Source organism: Saimiri boliviensis, chromosome 10 (genome assembly GCF_048565385.1).
Source record: "Saimiri boliviensis isolate mSaiBol1 chromosome 10, mSaiBol1.pri, whole genome shotgun sequence".
In the NCBI taxonomy this organism is placed as follows: domain Eukaryota; kingdom Metazoa; phylum Chordata; class Mammalia; order Primates; family Cebidae; genus Saimiri; species Saimiri boliviensis.
In genome coordinates, this window is record NC_133458.1 from 15,033,317 (window position 1) to 15,047,291 (window position 13,975).

Below are 13,975 nucleotides of genomic sequence, written 5' to 3' on the forward strand. Positions count from 1 at the left end.
GGCTTGGTTGAGGGTTTGGTGCCAACACATTCCTGGGAGAGGCACGTCATCACCATCAGCATTTGTTGTTATTGTATTTTAAGCAGTAAGATTCAGCTCGTCAGATTTTTGGGGCTGCCTTGAGGATGCTGACACATTTTCTGGGCTGTGATTGTTCTGAAGGCAGAGTAGCTCTCACGGTCGCTGTGAGAAGCCCAAATTAAAATCAATCCCCCACAAAAGACCACCTTTCTGAAACACACTTTTCTCTAGAAATCAGCCCCCCTCTCCCCCAAGTTTCTTATTACTTTTGGATTTCATCTCTTTATATGTGCCAATCTAGTGTACCATGGAATGTATTTTGGGAGCTGAAGGCTCTGTTTATCTTGAAGGAGGACAGCCCCATCTGACCTCAGACTGGAGGATACTTTCTAGTGTGAAGGAGCAGGAGGGAACAGGCACAGACACAGTCAGTGACAGCAGGGTCACTTTATTGCTATAGGGGCTGCAGAGGGACCAGGGGCTTTAGCTGTTGGCAGCAATGGTTTCCTTAATCCAGTCCACATAGTTGCAGACCTTGGTGTAGACTCCAGGCTTGTTCTTCTGGGCACAACCATAGCCCCAGGAGACAACTCCTTGGAGTTCTCCGTTGCAGACCACAGGGCCACCAGAGTCACCCTGGGGAGAAGAGACAAGTTGTATGAAGAGAGATATGGAGGAGGAATATAGCCACATTCACTCTGAACCTTAAATGACCCCTTTCCAGCCAGCTCGTCCTTCTCACGATGGCCCATTCTCTGTTCTTCCTAAGTACATGGCATGCACCCCCAAGGGAGCCTTCCTCACTTCTTCATAGGGGCACTGCAGGGAGCCTCCTCAGCCCCGCCACCTTGGGAGTTCAAATCTCCTTTCCGGGTGGGGTCTGGGTATCAGTGGAAACCTCAGCATGGGAAGGGGTCAAATCACCTGGCAGGAATCCTTGCCTCCCTCGAGGAAGCCCACACAGATCATGTTTTCGGTAATCTGTCCAGGGTAGGAGGCTTCACACTGAGCCTGACTCAGCACAGGAGCCTCCAGGCACTGCAGCACATCTGGGTAGTCGGCTGTGAAGACCAGGAAGAGATGGAGGAAAGGAGAAATGTGGGTCAGTCCAGAGAAGGAGACAGGAATCTAGGATGGAACCCTCAGGGCTGCCCCTGGGGAGGACTCCGAAAACCTAAGTCCTGGCAAGAGACTCTGGCTTTTAGTTCCCAGAATCATTGTTGAACCCCTCCCAAGAGGCGATCACAGCAAGTTCTCTATTTGTCCTGTCTTTTGATTTTAGGAGCCAAGTCCTTGAGACCTTGCATCTCTCTGGTACCCAGTGCAAAGCCTGTGTGTAATGAGCACAAGTGATGTGTCTGAATCCCAGAGGCAAAAGGATTCGCGTTAAGGGGCACGCTTGGTTCTGGAAAGTGCGAGGATGGAGGGAAGTAGAAGGACAAAGAGTCCCACTCACCCCCGGAGCTCGCAGTGTTGCCCCAGCCGGAGATGAGGCACTCGGTGCCAGTGGCTGCACAGGCGGCGGGCAGAGAGATGGTGGACACTCGGGCATTGATGACAGCAGGCGAGGAGAGCTTGATCAGCATGATGTCATTGTTCAGTGTCCAGCTGCTGTATTTGGGGTGACGGATGACCTTGGCCGAGTTGATGAACTGCTCATTCCCCTCCTGGACTTCGATGTTGTGCTCTCCCAGTCTCACCTGGATGCGGCTGATGGGCAGGGCAGGCGTGGTGAAAACCTTCTCCCACTGCCAGGGCACTCACCCCACCTTCCCCAGGGTCCTCAAGCTCCCTGCTCATGGAAAGCTCTGGAGGCAGGGGGTGGGGTGTGTGGCCATATCACATGCACAGTGGAGGGATGTGGGTCAGGGTAGGTGTGAGACCCAAGATCTTTCTGCTTCAGAGGTTGTTGGTGATGGAGTAGGGAGGAGGCAAAGGGATCCCACCAGAGGCTGCTTCTCAACCCGCCTTTCTAGCCTCTTCCCCACAAGCTCCACAGGCACTAGCACTGTGGGCACCAGGAGCTCCTTGAAGCTTTCCCAGCATTCTTCGCCCCATGCCTTTGCTAAGTGTGCACAGCACCTGTTCCTCCCTCCGTCCCTTCTCGGTCTGGTGAGCACCACCCTTTTGTGAAATCTAATCCAGTGGCAGCCGCAGCATCAGCATCTCTTGGGAACTTGTTTAGAAATGTAAATTCTTGGTCCTTTCCTACAACTACTGATCAGAACCTTGGAGATGGGACCCAGTGATTTGTGCCTTAACAAGCCTACAGGTGGTTTTGATGCCTACTCAGGTTTGAGAGTTCTTGGTGCAGGCAGTGGGTCTCAGCTCTCTCTCTACACTCTACAGTTACCAGAGGTAGAATGTTAAACCTCACTGATATTCACATCCTCTATCTGAAAACTGAGTTAATTGCCCTAGGATAGGACACAGGCATCAGTATTTTAAAAAATGCTTAGGTGGCTTTAATGTGTAGCTAACCAGCAAAAGGTACTTGCCTGCTTTTCTTACTAGCTCTTACCACCCCAGGATCATCCCTGCCTGTTTTCATGACCCTAGCCCTCGCTGTTACATGAATTTGCCTGGGTGTGAGAGGTTCCTGTCTTGTGTTCACTCTCTGCTCAGGAGAGTCAGCTGCTGTCAACAAGTTTCCTTCTCCACCACCTCTCCCATCCATCTTACCCAACCTCAGTGCTCCCCTGGGCTGAACCCAAGCTCTCCCAGGGGGCCTGGCTGGGAGTTTTGCAGTCAGGGGCCCCACACTTACGACTTGTAGCAGTGAGCTGCTGACACCACCCACTGATCGCTGATGAGGGAGCCACCGCAGAAGTGGTAGCCAGCGTTCAGGGACACCTGGTAGGGGACAGAATTCTCCTCGCAGGTGTAGCCCCCAACGATCTTGTCATCGTCGTCAAAGGGGAAAGCAACTGGAGTGGAGATGGAAAGGGAGAAACCAAGTCGGTATCATGTTAGAGTGGCACTCGCAGCCTGTGGTTGCTTCCAGCTAATTAGAAATCCTTAACAAGCACCGTGAGGCCAGGCAAGGGAGGAAGCACTGCTACCCCCTCATGAGCATCACAGGATGTGGCTCCCAAGTCTCTGTGTCTTCAGGGTACATAGCTAGGTACCCTGCGGGGGCTTAGATCTCTCCTGGGGTCACCAGGCTGAGGACACAAGGAATGTCCTTACAATGCTTCCGGTGGGATAGGAGTTAGGATGTGGTTGCCTCACCCACTGAGTGCTTCTCTCTCTTATTCATCACCTGTGCACTCCCCCTGACTATTTGAGCCCCAGGTTGTCAGGATATTTTGGCCAAACTAGGAAACCGCCTTGTTGCGTAGACCTGGCCATGACCAGCTTCCTCTACAGCTCAGATCTCTGCAGTGAAGGCAAAGTTGAGGGCAGCCCCCAAAGGCTCACTTCAGCAGAACAAAGGTAGACCTTGTTATGGGCCAATAGAACAGCAATTCTTAACCTTGGCTGCATGCCTGGAAATGTGAAAAATCACCCGGGAAGCTTAAAAGCCCAGGACACAGGCCACACCCCAGACAAATGAAGTTAGAATTTTTTTTTTTTTTTTTTTTTTGAGACGGAGTTTCGCTCTTGTTACCCAGGCTGGAGTGCAATGGCGCGATCTCGGCTCACCGCAATCTCCGCCTCCTGGGTTTAGGCAATTCTCCTGCCTCAGCCTCCTGAGTAGCTGGGATTACAGGCACGCACCGCCATGCCCAGCTAATTTTTTGTATTTTTAGTAGAGACGGGGTTTCACCATGTTGACCAGGATGGTCTCGATCTCTTGACCTCGTGATCCACCCGCCTCGGCCTCCCAAAGTGCTGGGATTACAGGCTTGAGCCACCGCGCCCGGCCTTAGAATTTCTTGAGTCTCTGGCATGAGTAATTTTCAACCTCCCCAGGTGCATTCAAGGTTAAGAGTAGCTCTAGAGGTGCTATTCTGGTGCTGTGGGAGCCAAGCCTGAAGCCTGCTGCTTCATTTCGTTGGCCAGCCCCACCTGGTCTCCCTTCCCAGCTTCTCCAGCCACAGCTCGGATATGGATGAACGGCAGCGTGGGAGTAAAATCGGGGAGAAGATGAAACAGGTGAGGCTTAAAGAGAGTCCAGGGAGGATGGAAGGAGAGATGCCAGATGGAGGAAATGGAATGTCAGAGCATAGTCAAAATAGGAGAGGTGGCAAAAATGGTAGGGCATGTGTCTGCCAGGAAAGGGGGTGGGTGGGGCCTGAGGCAGGGCATGAGACTCACCAGCAGCTCCCACAAAGGCAAGGATCAGGAGTGGATTCATGGTGGTAGAATGTGACTGACTGGTGGTGGAGGACCATCTTTATACCTGCCGAGGATCGGGAGAGGAGGTGTCTGTGAGGTGAGGGTCACCACTCCTCCCAGCACAAACACACCTGCAGCTTTCCCCTTCTCAGGGTCTTGCATCAGCTTGGCTATGTTTGGCCACTTCTGTGGGTTTGTGATTCACAGGTGATAAGGAAACTTGCCTTCGGAGGGCTGAGAGGGAGACCAGCTGTTTCCTGGAAGGATGCTGGGATGGGGAAAGCAGGGGAGGCCAAGCCCCAGATCACACAGCTGGGCTTTGTTAGGGTGAGGAGATGAGAGTTAGGAGGGAGAATGGCCTGGCTGTTTAGGAATATTTTTAACTATTGGGAATTTATTTAATGTACTTTAAGGAAGGGCAAGCACTGGTGGCAAGCTTGGCTTTTCAGTGTCCTGGAGCCCCCATGAGAGGAGCGAAGTCTTATCTAAGGCTCATTCCTGTGAATGTAAAGATGTTTCTCTCCAGTCACTGTGCAGGAATGGCAAATCCAAGGCTTTGGTGAATGAGAACTCCAACACAGAAGGGTAAGAAGGGAGACGCAGCATTCCATAGGATTCTGGACTTCCAGATGGCTCTCCTTCCTACAAAGGCTTAAGGATGGGAAATGTTTCAAAGAAGGAGGGGCACAGTTTAGGTAGGAGCTTACTCAGTGCATCTGGAGGGTGGAAAACCAATGGTGTGCTCCTCCCCTTCTTCAGTGTGAAGACACTTGTCTCTCTCATGTGCATCCTGTCATGGGTTCTCTTTATGCAGCCTCACGGTTGCCCTGGCAACCTGCACTCAGGGTGATGCAAACTGACCCACCTGCTCAGGGCTGACAGCCTGAACCCCAATGACATGCCCCAAATCAAATGTCAGAGTTTGGACCATGGTAAATCTGGATTATGATCTGATTTGAGAATCAGCAGGATGTAGAGATTTTAGCACATGGTAAACAAGTCACATATTGAGTTTAATAACAAAGACATGGAGGGATGCGTCTAGAATTTTCCATTTTAGATGCAGTGAGATGCTGGGCTCAGTATGAAGTGCATCTTCCCAGAGAATATCCTGATTTGGGCCCTACCAATCAAACAATTGTGTGATTGACTGAGGCACATCCTGGCAGAGCAGTGTGGAGATGCATATGCTGTCTGCACTCGAGTCTAATGATGTAAGGAAAGGAGGAGCTTCCTTAGGAGGGTGCTTTCCCTCCTCAGCAACTCTGAGCTCAGGTTGGTGATGGGCAGGAGTGAGCAAAGTTCATGATTGAATTTTTTGAAAGGTAAAAGAAGCAGGGATGTTCTGGAGATGATGAACAAAGTGAGAAAAGCTCAGAAACTCGGTGGTGAAATTAGACATGGCCGGGGGCTAAAGGGAGGAAGTAAACGGAAACCAGAGGGAATTGAGAAAATGCCAAATTGGGGCCCATGGAGTTGGGAGGACGCACACTTCAGGTGCAGCTCCTGGCATGACTGCCGAGCCAGGAGACCCACTGCTCAGAGACCCCCGCTACACCCAGTACCCCCTCTAATCACTAATGGGCTCATACCTAACTCTGCTATACTTAGATGGTGCATGATGCCTGACAGCTTTATAAGAGTTTTCACATAAGCAACAGTGGTACATTGCTTTTTATTTATGCTGAGTTTCACAGTTTAACTTCCCACAAACATGCTAATTGTGATTTGTTCAGAGCAAAATTATTTCCATTTATAGAGGAAGAGACTGAGATTCAGAAGGGTTCTGTCTCGCTCAAGAACACAGATCTTGGCAGAGCTGACCATAGGCCAACAGAAGCTATGGAGAGTGCTGTGAAGTGTGAGAACTGCTGCAAGTGAAATCTAAAAGGAGATTTATTGAGGATCAAGGCAGAGGCCTCCAGAGGACAAACTACTTTTTTTTAATTTTGCTTTTTTTGATTGTTGTTGTTGTTGAGACAGTCTTGCTTTGTTGCCAGGCACCAGGCTAGAATGCAGTGGTGCGATCTTGGCTCACTGCAACCTCCGCCTCCTAGATTCAAGCAGTTCTCCTGCCTCAGCCTCCCTGGTAGCTGGGACTACAGGCGCACAGCACCACAGCTATTTTTTTTGTATTTTTAGTAGAGATGGGGTTTTACCATGTTGGCCAGGTTGGTCTCGATCTCTTAATCTCGTGATCTGCCCGCCTCGGCCTCCCAAAGTGCTGGGATTACAGGCTTGAGCCACTGTGCCTGGCCCAAACTATACATTCCTTCCTGGTGCTTTTCTTCCTGGCAGAAATGATGATTGAATTAACATTTCTCCTAGCACCTTGTCTCAGAGCCTCACCTTGCCACAGTTCCAGACCCACTCAGGCCATGACTGCCATGTAGATGCCACACCTCTGCTTGTGGATAATTGGCCAAGCCTGAGGTAGCTAGGTCTTGGAGCATTGTTAATAGGGGTTTTTTCTGTGTTGTCCCAATACATGTTGTTTTGTTTTGTCCCCTTGTCATGGGGTCTTTACAGAACTCCCGCCTTAGGGGACAAGGAGAGACTCTTGCTCTGGCAGCTGTACATACCAGTGTGCACTGGACAGGGAGGTGATCCTTGGTAGAAGATGGAAAACTGCTTTGGAAAAGGGTTTTTTTCTAATGAAGTCTCGCTCTGTTGCCCAGGCTGGAGCGCAGTAGTCTGATCTTGGCTCACTGCAACCTCCACCTCCTGGGTTCAAGCAATTCTCCTGCCTCAGCCTCCTGGGTAGCTGTGATTAATGGCATGCACCACCATACCTGGCTAATTTTTGTACTTTTAGTAGAGATGGGGTTTCACCATATTGGTCAGGCTAGTCTTGAACTCCTGACCTCATGATCCTCCTGCCTTGGCCTCCCAAAGTGCTGGGATTATAGGCGTGAGCCACTGCGCCCAGCTGGAAAAGAGGATTTTTAGATCAGTGCTTGTGGCTTTGACCCTCTGTCTGAAGGGGAACACTCAAGAATATGAGAATTTTCTGTATATAGAGCTTGAAGACTAGCCTTCTCCAGTATTTTACACTCTTCCTTTAACTATTGCAGTATAGTCTGAGGTCAACTTCCTTCAAAAAGGAATGACCTTACAGACAAAAAAGACAGCTATAGGTAGAGACTGTTACCGTATATTCTAGACTCAGAGTGTAGGATAAGTTCAGATCCAACTGCCCAAGCTCAGTTTGGAGGACATGCCATTCTGGGTACCGTTCATTCTGAGCTATAGATTTGTTGGTCTACTTCTCCAAGGCATCTTTCTGGCTTATATTTAGCGCAGAGCATACAAACCACTGTTCTTCAATTATGATAACAGTGAATCATTTATGTGTTTACGCTATATGACATAACTTATTATACACCATGTAACTTACTATACAGCTTGTAACTCATGTAAGTTAAGAATGTTTTTTTCATTTTATCATCACAATCACCTATGAGATTGTCCATTTTACAGATGATCAAATGAGCTTTCTGGAGCTGAAGTGACTTGCTCAAGGCCACACAGCCAGTAGGTTGTAAAGATGGGATGTAAGTAGGGTGGTCGACTCTAGGGCATGCTTGCTCGGCCATAGGGCATTCTGCTTCACCTCCTCTGAGTTCATCCTTGGTGCAGCCTCACTGAGGAGGTAGGCAGCAGATATTGTTCTCTCCTTTTTACAGATGAGCAATCTAAAGTTCAGAGGTCAAGTGACTTCTCCAGGGTCACTTGGCTAAGGAAAGCAGAGATCGTACTAGAACCTTCCCTATTCAGACAAAGTTCATTCCCCTTCATTTTGCTACATAGTTGAGTCTTTCAGACCTCCTAGTAGTCTGAAAAGCGTTAGATTCCAAATTAGTTTTTTTAAAAAATACTTTCTTCTTCAAATCCCACCAGATCTCTCTCCTAAACTCTTACTCAACTCCTCCTTGGGTTCCGGGATTCTTCATCATTCTCTAACTGGATTGTCAGATTCTAGGCTGCCTTCCCCGCGAACTTCCAGCTCCTCTCTTCATCCATTATATTTTTTTCTAAGCTACTTAGAAATTTCCCCCATGGCACAATTTCTCTTTATCCAATAAAGAGTTGTTTTCATTACTATCTCATCCCAGGAATCACTGAATCTGGAGTGTGAAAGGAGTGCTCTGTGTGAGTCAGGAAAGTCTGACTTGTAAGATGGAGGCAAAGAGTATGCGTGGGTCAAGACTGATCAGCTAAAGGGAGTAGTGCGGTCCTCCGCGCCTGCCTCCCGCCCCTCCTCTTTCCTGCCCCCCACTCCTCCTCCTGCCTGCCCAGCTGCTCCCCACCTTGAATCCATGATATACATGCAAGTTTTATGCCCAGAGGAAAGTTTATAGTTCTGTTTATTCTTCAGGCTTCCGTATATCAGTAAATGGGGAAGCCTCTAGCACTTGAGACTAAACCTAAATTATTTTAAGGATAGATTGATTGCTGTAATATAACGGTGAGTCTTTCTGTTCACACTTCAGCTACTCCTTGACCACTCTCCCTTGTTTGGCCTGTTAGAGCTGCTTACATGAGTCCAGGCTCCCTTAGATGGGAAGCAGAAGAAAGCCAGGACAGAGTGTAGGAGAAACACACATGTAGGCTCTTATTATTGTAACATCTAGGATCTCTTTCATGATACTCAGAGTTTAATATATGATGTGTGTATTTATTTTTCTAAATTGTACTAGCTCTAGATTGAGGCCCACAAGTTAGGTTTGGTGATAAATCCAGTTAATTGGGTTCCTTCTACTCATTTAGCTTATAAAAAGGCTAGACTGTGTCATCCATTTGGAAGGCAGCCAACGGGTCAGTCATTTCCTCAAGATCATCTTGCCCAGAAGGACCTTCAAAAGGCCCCCAAGGCTCAAAACTAAGTGCTGCATCCACACAGGCACCAACACAATTTCAGCGGAGAACCTTCCACCCCGGAACCACTGTGTTTGAACAGGTTCTGCACTTTTCTTCTCTCTAGAACCTGTATCATCTGTTCCATTTCCCAGTCTTGGGTAAGTCAGCAGAGCGGGGTTGGCATATGTAATGCGTGCCTTTCTATTCAAATACAAAGCTTGTTTTCTCCAGCCCTCCTTCAGTGCTGTAAACCGCTGGAACTTATTCCTCCTATCTAGCTGTAATTTTGTGTCCTTTAATCTTTTCTTATCCTTCCCCCCAACTAAAGCATACATTTAAAACAAGAATAAGACATACAAAGTTTGAAGTGCTCATTCCTTTCCTGTTAGAATAATCTAGTTAATTTTTTATGGGCTTAGATTATCTAAACTCAAATGCCTTTGTAGAGTTTTCCTCCAGGGAAATCCACTGCAGCTGTATAAATCTTCCTCTTTTTTTTTCATATTTATTGACACACAAATATTTACTGCAGTTCTTGCAGTGATATTCCAGGAGTTGTTCCAGGCTATTTGGAAGCAGCAATGAAGAAGATGGAAAAGGTTCTTGTTTTCAGGGCATCTGCGTGTGCATGTGGATGCATTTATGCACATGTGAGGAGGTATAGAAATGGGATGCACATATACTGTTTTCAGTAAATGATGAGTACATATTACTAAAGTAGGAAAAAGTGATAATATAATATAGGATGACTGCTGAAGTGCTGTTATGGAGGGTGATTAGGAAGGGTCTCTTTGGAAAGGTGGCATTTAAGTTAACACTTGAGTAAAAAGGAACCAGCCATTTGCAGGTAGAGTTAGGAGGGCTTTCATAACTTCCTTCTGAGTCTAGAAATAATTCAACACACACAGCCAATTGCTATTTAAAATTACATAACCCTGTCATCTAGCCTATGGATATATACCTTGCCATGGGTTTTGATTGTATGAAGGATGGTCATCAGTATATTGAACTATTCTTATTAAAGTTAATGTAAAATATTTTTGACATGAAATGGCATTCATGAAATATTGTTGGGTTAAGGGAATAAATTCTAAAACTATGTATTGTATGATCTAATTTTATTAATTGAGTGATTTTGACTTCTTATTTTGATAATATGCATATTTTATAATACCATGAATTTTTAATGTAATTAAAATAGCTAAAAGAAAAGCAATTGTAAGAATAAAATTTTCTGAGAGAGGGCCACACTTATTCTTGAGGAAGGAATTGATAGTGGTAAAATGCGTTTTTACAGTGAGAAATACATTTAGGTAGCAACTACATTATTTGCTTATTTTGTCTCTGTACTTTTAATGCAGATAATTGCATCGCTTTTTTATTAAAAAAAAAACCCTTCATTAAAAAGCTTGCTATTATTCTTACCTTCTACAGAGAAATTAAGGTGTAGAGAAATTGTGTAACTTGTTAAGGTTACACCTAGAGTTAAAGCGGAAGAACCAAATTTTAAACTTAGGTTTCTCTCTTGACAAAGTTCAAGTTCCTAGCCACAGTGCTTTACTGCTTTTAAAGAGATGGGAATGTGCTTCATAATCCAAGGCTTCACTACAGGTTAATTTGTAATGGGAGCGTGAGGCAGGAAGGCAATGGGAGGATGAGGCAGGAAGGTAAGCTAGCACCACACCCATGAGATAAAACTGTTGTACGTATACATTCCTGTGACCCGGAGAATTAGTGCACATGAAAACTGGAGAAGGCCCACGGGACCTTACATGAACCAGGAACTAGATAGGAATCACTCCTTTATAAAGCTAGGTACACAAAGAGCTACACCATTAGTGAGAGGATGAGCTAGAAAACTAATCGTAGAAGCAGTTAACAAAGTCTGATCTTGGCTTTGGGTGAAGGATTTTTAAAAAATTTACTCTGAATATTCATGGTCACTGAACAGTCAGCCCATTGGGGTTTGAGACAGACATTCTATGACCAAGAAGATGTATACTGAGAATTACAAAATAAAATAATATTAGGTCTGTAGCACCCCAATTGCTTGACAGAGGCGAGCATGAATATTTCCTAGAAAACCCACTTGTACTCCAGTATTTAAAGAATTCTGAAAAGATGAATTTATATCAAATTACATAATGCACAAGGAAATAAACCACCCTGAATGAGAGCCAGCAGACTACTGAAAACCAGATGTAAAGAGGCATCAAATGCTGGCATTGTCAGATAGAAATTCCCAATAGGTGCTTAATATACTTATAAAAAGAAAATAATTTTAAAATACAAAAGGAACAAGATGAATGGCCACTCATATTTGTAAATGACCCAAATGGATTTTCTAGAGATAAAAATTATATAATTTAGATGAACAAAGTCAGTTGAAAAGTTGAATTAGAGGCTTATTGGAATTGAGATGTGAATTAGTAAACTAAACAGTAGTTTTAAAGAAATTACCCAGATTGCATCACAGAGAAGCAAAAAGAGGAAAAATATGACTGAATAGGGAAAGAGGCTAGATGATAGCATGAAAGTGAACACAAGCTATAGCTATACTTCTGACCATCTCTTCAATAAAATGTGGACAACAGTCAGGTATACTAATTTGAGTTTTGGCCCTGAGAGGATTTCCCTTCACTGTTAGCTTTCGGAACCATACTTGTGTTAGACTGTAATGATCTTTTCAGGGTAACATGAAGACCCGTCTAAAAAATAAGCCCATGTTTCTCAATTGAAAATATGGAATTCCCATAAAACCTTGGGTGTGGTTTGAAGAAAAGAGGAGAAAAGTATGAATGAGTACCATGAGATTCTGAGATGTGCTCTTGAAAGTGAATTGTGCCTTCTTCTAGCTGTGCTTAAGTAGGGTCTTAATGATGTAGTTTCCATTTATTAACAGAGAGAATTCTCTGGGCACAGCCAACTTCACAATTTTGCAAATCAGATAATACCTTGTTCTGAATGCCATTATGAGGCATTCGTTACAGAGCCAGTAGCAACTTTTCAAAAAAAGAATGGTCGTTGGCAGGTTTTACACCAAAACTCTGCACCTGTCTGCTGGGCAGTTTGCCTGGTGGCCTTGGACCAACTCAGTTCTCCCCCATTTATTGCTTGTAGTTCTCAAGAATAACTGTAGAATGTGCTGGGAATGTAACATCCTGAGATAAGGAGGAACAGAGCCTGGGCTCTGTTCCAGTCCCTCCTAGAAATAGGATGTCCTTCAGTGCTTTGCCAAACATGTCAAGTTGCTCTAGGATATAAAACCCAGGGTGGCTGCTCTCTGGTTCCCTCAGTGGCAGTGCATGTAGGGAAGAAACAGTTAAGATTTCATCCACCCTGGGCAGCTTTCCTGAGCCTAGTGGGACTGGCTTTCCCTAAATCTTTGGCCTGTGTTTTCCCTTGTTGCCTATATGTAAGTAATAAGCACTCGTAGTTTGTGTGTGAGAGCATTCTTTCGCTCTGGAATCTGGAAAGCGACAAAAGTACAGCCCAAGATGCCATGGTCTGAAGTTGCAATTCAAGGCACGGTGAACTTATTCCACACTGCCTTGTGGTTCTCTTACTGAGGAGTGCCAGGAGCTCCATAGAGCATCCCTATCTATCACAGGTTCTTTAAGAACAACTGGGTCTGCTTAGTCTATGGCCCAAGCAGCAGGAAGCTTTCATCATGGACTTGTTCTGCCACAAAACCCTCTCTTGCACTGGCCCCAGCTTTACGGATTACAGACTCAATGGAATAGAGTAGCACAATCAAATGCAGCATATCCAAAGTTCAATTCAAAGTCCAAAGAGGACTAAGCATTGCACCTCTTCCTTTGTGGTAGATGAACTAAGGCACAGCAGCTTACTTCTCACATTAGAGGAGATATTTCAACATGCCCCAAACCTTCGGACCACTCCCAAACTCACCATTGTAGAAGGCTCCTGAACTTTAAAGACTTTATATTGATTTGGGATGCATGTGTCATATTAAGGCATCTAGAGGACTTTATAATTCCTATTCACTGAGAACAACCAGATGTCATCAATGTAATGTATCAGCTTTGTTTCAAGATGACTAAAGTTCTTCCAAAATATATTGTGATCGAACACCAGCTAAATAGAACCTTGAGATAAAACAGTTAAAAGGCTACGACTGACCCCGCCACTTGAAGAAAACTGTATCTGATTGTTTTTGTTGGGTATTTCTGAGCATCCATCTGGAAGAAATTTTACCCTCAACTTTCCAGGTGCCATTCTTACTGCCTGTGGACAGAACGCTCCAGCTCGTCCTAGAGATGCTCTCCTCATCCCCAGTCATACCCATGCTCACCCACAAGCACAGAAACAGCTGTGTCTGCCCAAGAGCTGTGGTTTCCTCCCTCCGTCCCACCTTGGCAGGGCCCTCAGGCTCATGTGAGGGGAGCTGGGTAGGAGGGAGCTAAGGTTCTTGCTCAGATCTTTGATCTGTGCCCAGCACTGTGTCTCCAGCACTGCAGAAGTATACGCCGCTGTCTTCGGGACTCACGTTGCTCACATTCAGAGTTGAGAATACTAGATTTGGGCGGCTAATGGGAAACTTGTCTTTGGCAAATCCTTTCTCATATGTGGCGTCAGAGCCCTGATTTGCAGTTGCAATCAGTGTCATGCTCTGTCCGGGGAGCTGACGGTACCAGAACATCAAGGTGACTTGGCTGTCTACATGACACTGGATTGTCATGGATGTCCCACGTTGACAGACGCCCCTGCTTGGCTTTTGGGAGACGACAGCACCGAACACAGAACCTATTTCCAGAGAGGTACTCATGGAAGCCGACAAGCTTGGGGTTAG

At 45.9% G+C, this 13,975-nt stretch overlaps 1 protein-coding gene and 1 gene segment (V, D, J or C); both read right to left on the reverse strand.

The window, feature by feature from the left end:
• Positions 1 to 13,975, reverse strand: part of LOC101037060 (T cell receptor beta constant 1-like) — a 41,259-nt gene that overhangs the window by 26,906 nt on the left and 378 nt on the right. Inside the window, 1 exon segment of the C gene segment in view lies at positions 13,636 to 13,929. Coding sequence covers positions 13,636 to 13,929 — 294 coding nt within the window.
• LOC101033484 (anionic trypsin) lies at positions 470 to 5,137 on the reverse strand. The gene is made up of 5 exons (XM_003929787.3): positions 5,010 to 5,137; positions 2,789 to 2,948; positions 1,478 to 1,731; positions 946 to 1,082; positions 470 to 657 (listed from the first exon to the last, which is right to left on the reverse strand). Exons 1-5 carry the CDS (start codon positions 5,089 to 5,091, stop codon positions 505 to 507), a joined length of 786 nt encoding a protein of 261 aa, XP_003929836.1. The 5' UTR covers positions 5,092 to 5,137; the 3' UTR covers positions 470 to 504.

Coding starts and splice junctions, on each gene's coding strand:
- LOC101033484 (XM_003929787.3), bottom strand. CDS start 5,091: ATGCACATGAGAGAGACAAGTGTCTTCACACTGAAGAAGGGGAGGAGC. Junction 2,949..5,009: donor CCACCCTCCAGATGCACTGA/GTAAGCTCCTAC, acceptor TCTCCACTCCAG/TTGCTTTCCCCTTTGACGAC. Junction 1,083..1,477: donor CAACACTGCGAGCTCCGGGG/GTGAGTGGGACT, acceptor TGGTCTTCACAG/CCGACTACCCAGATGTGCTG.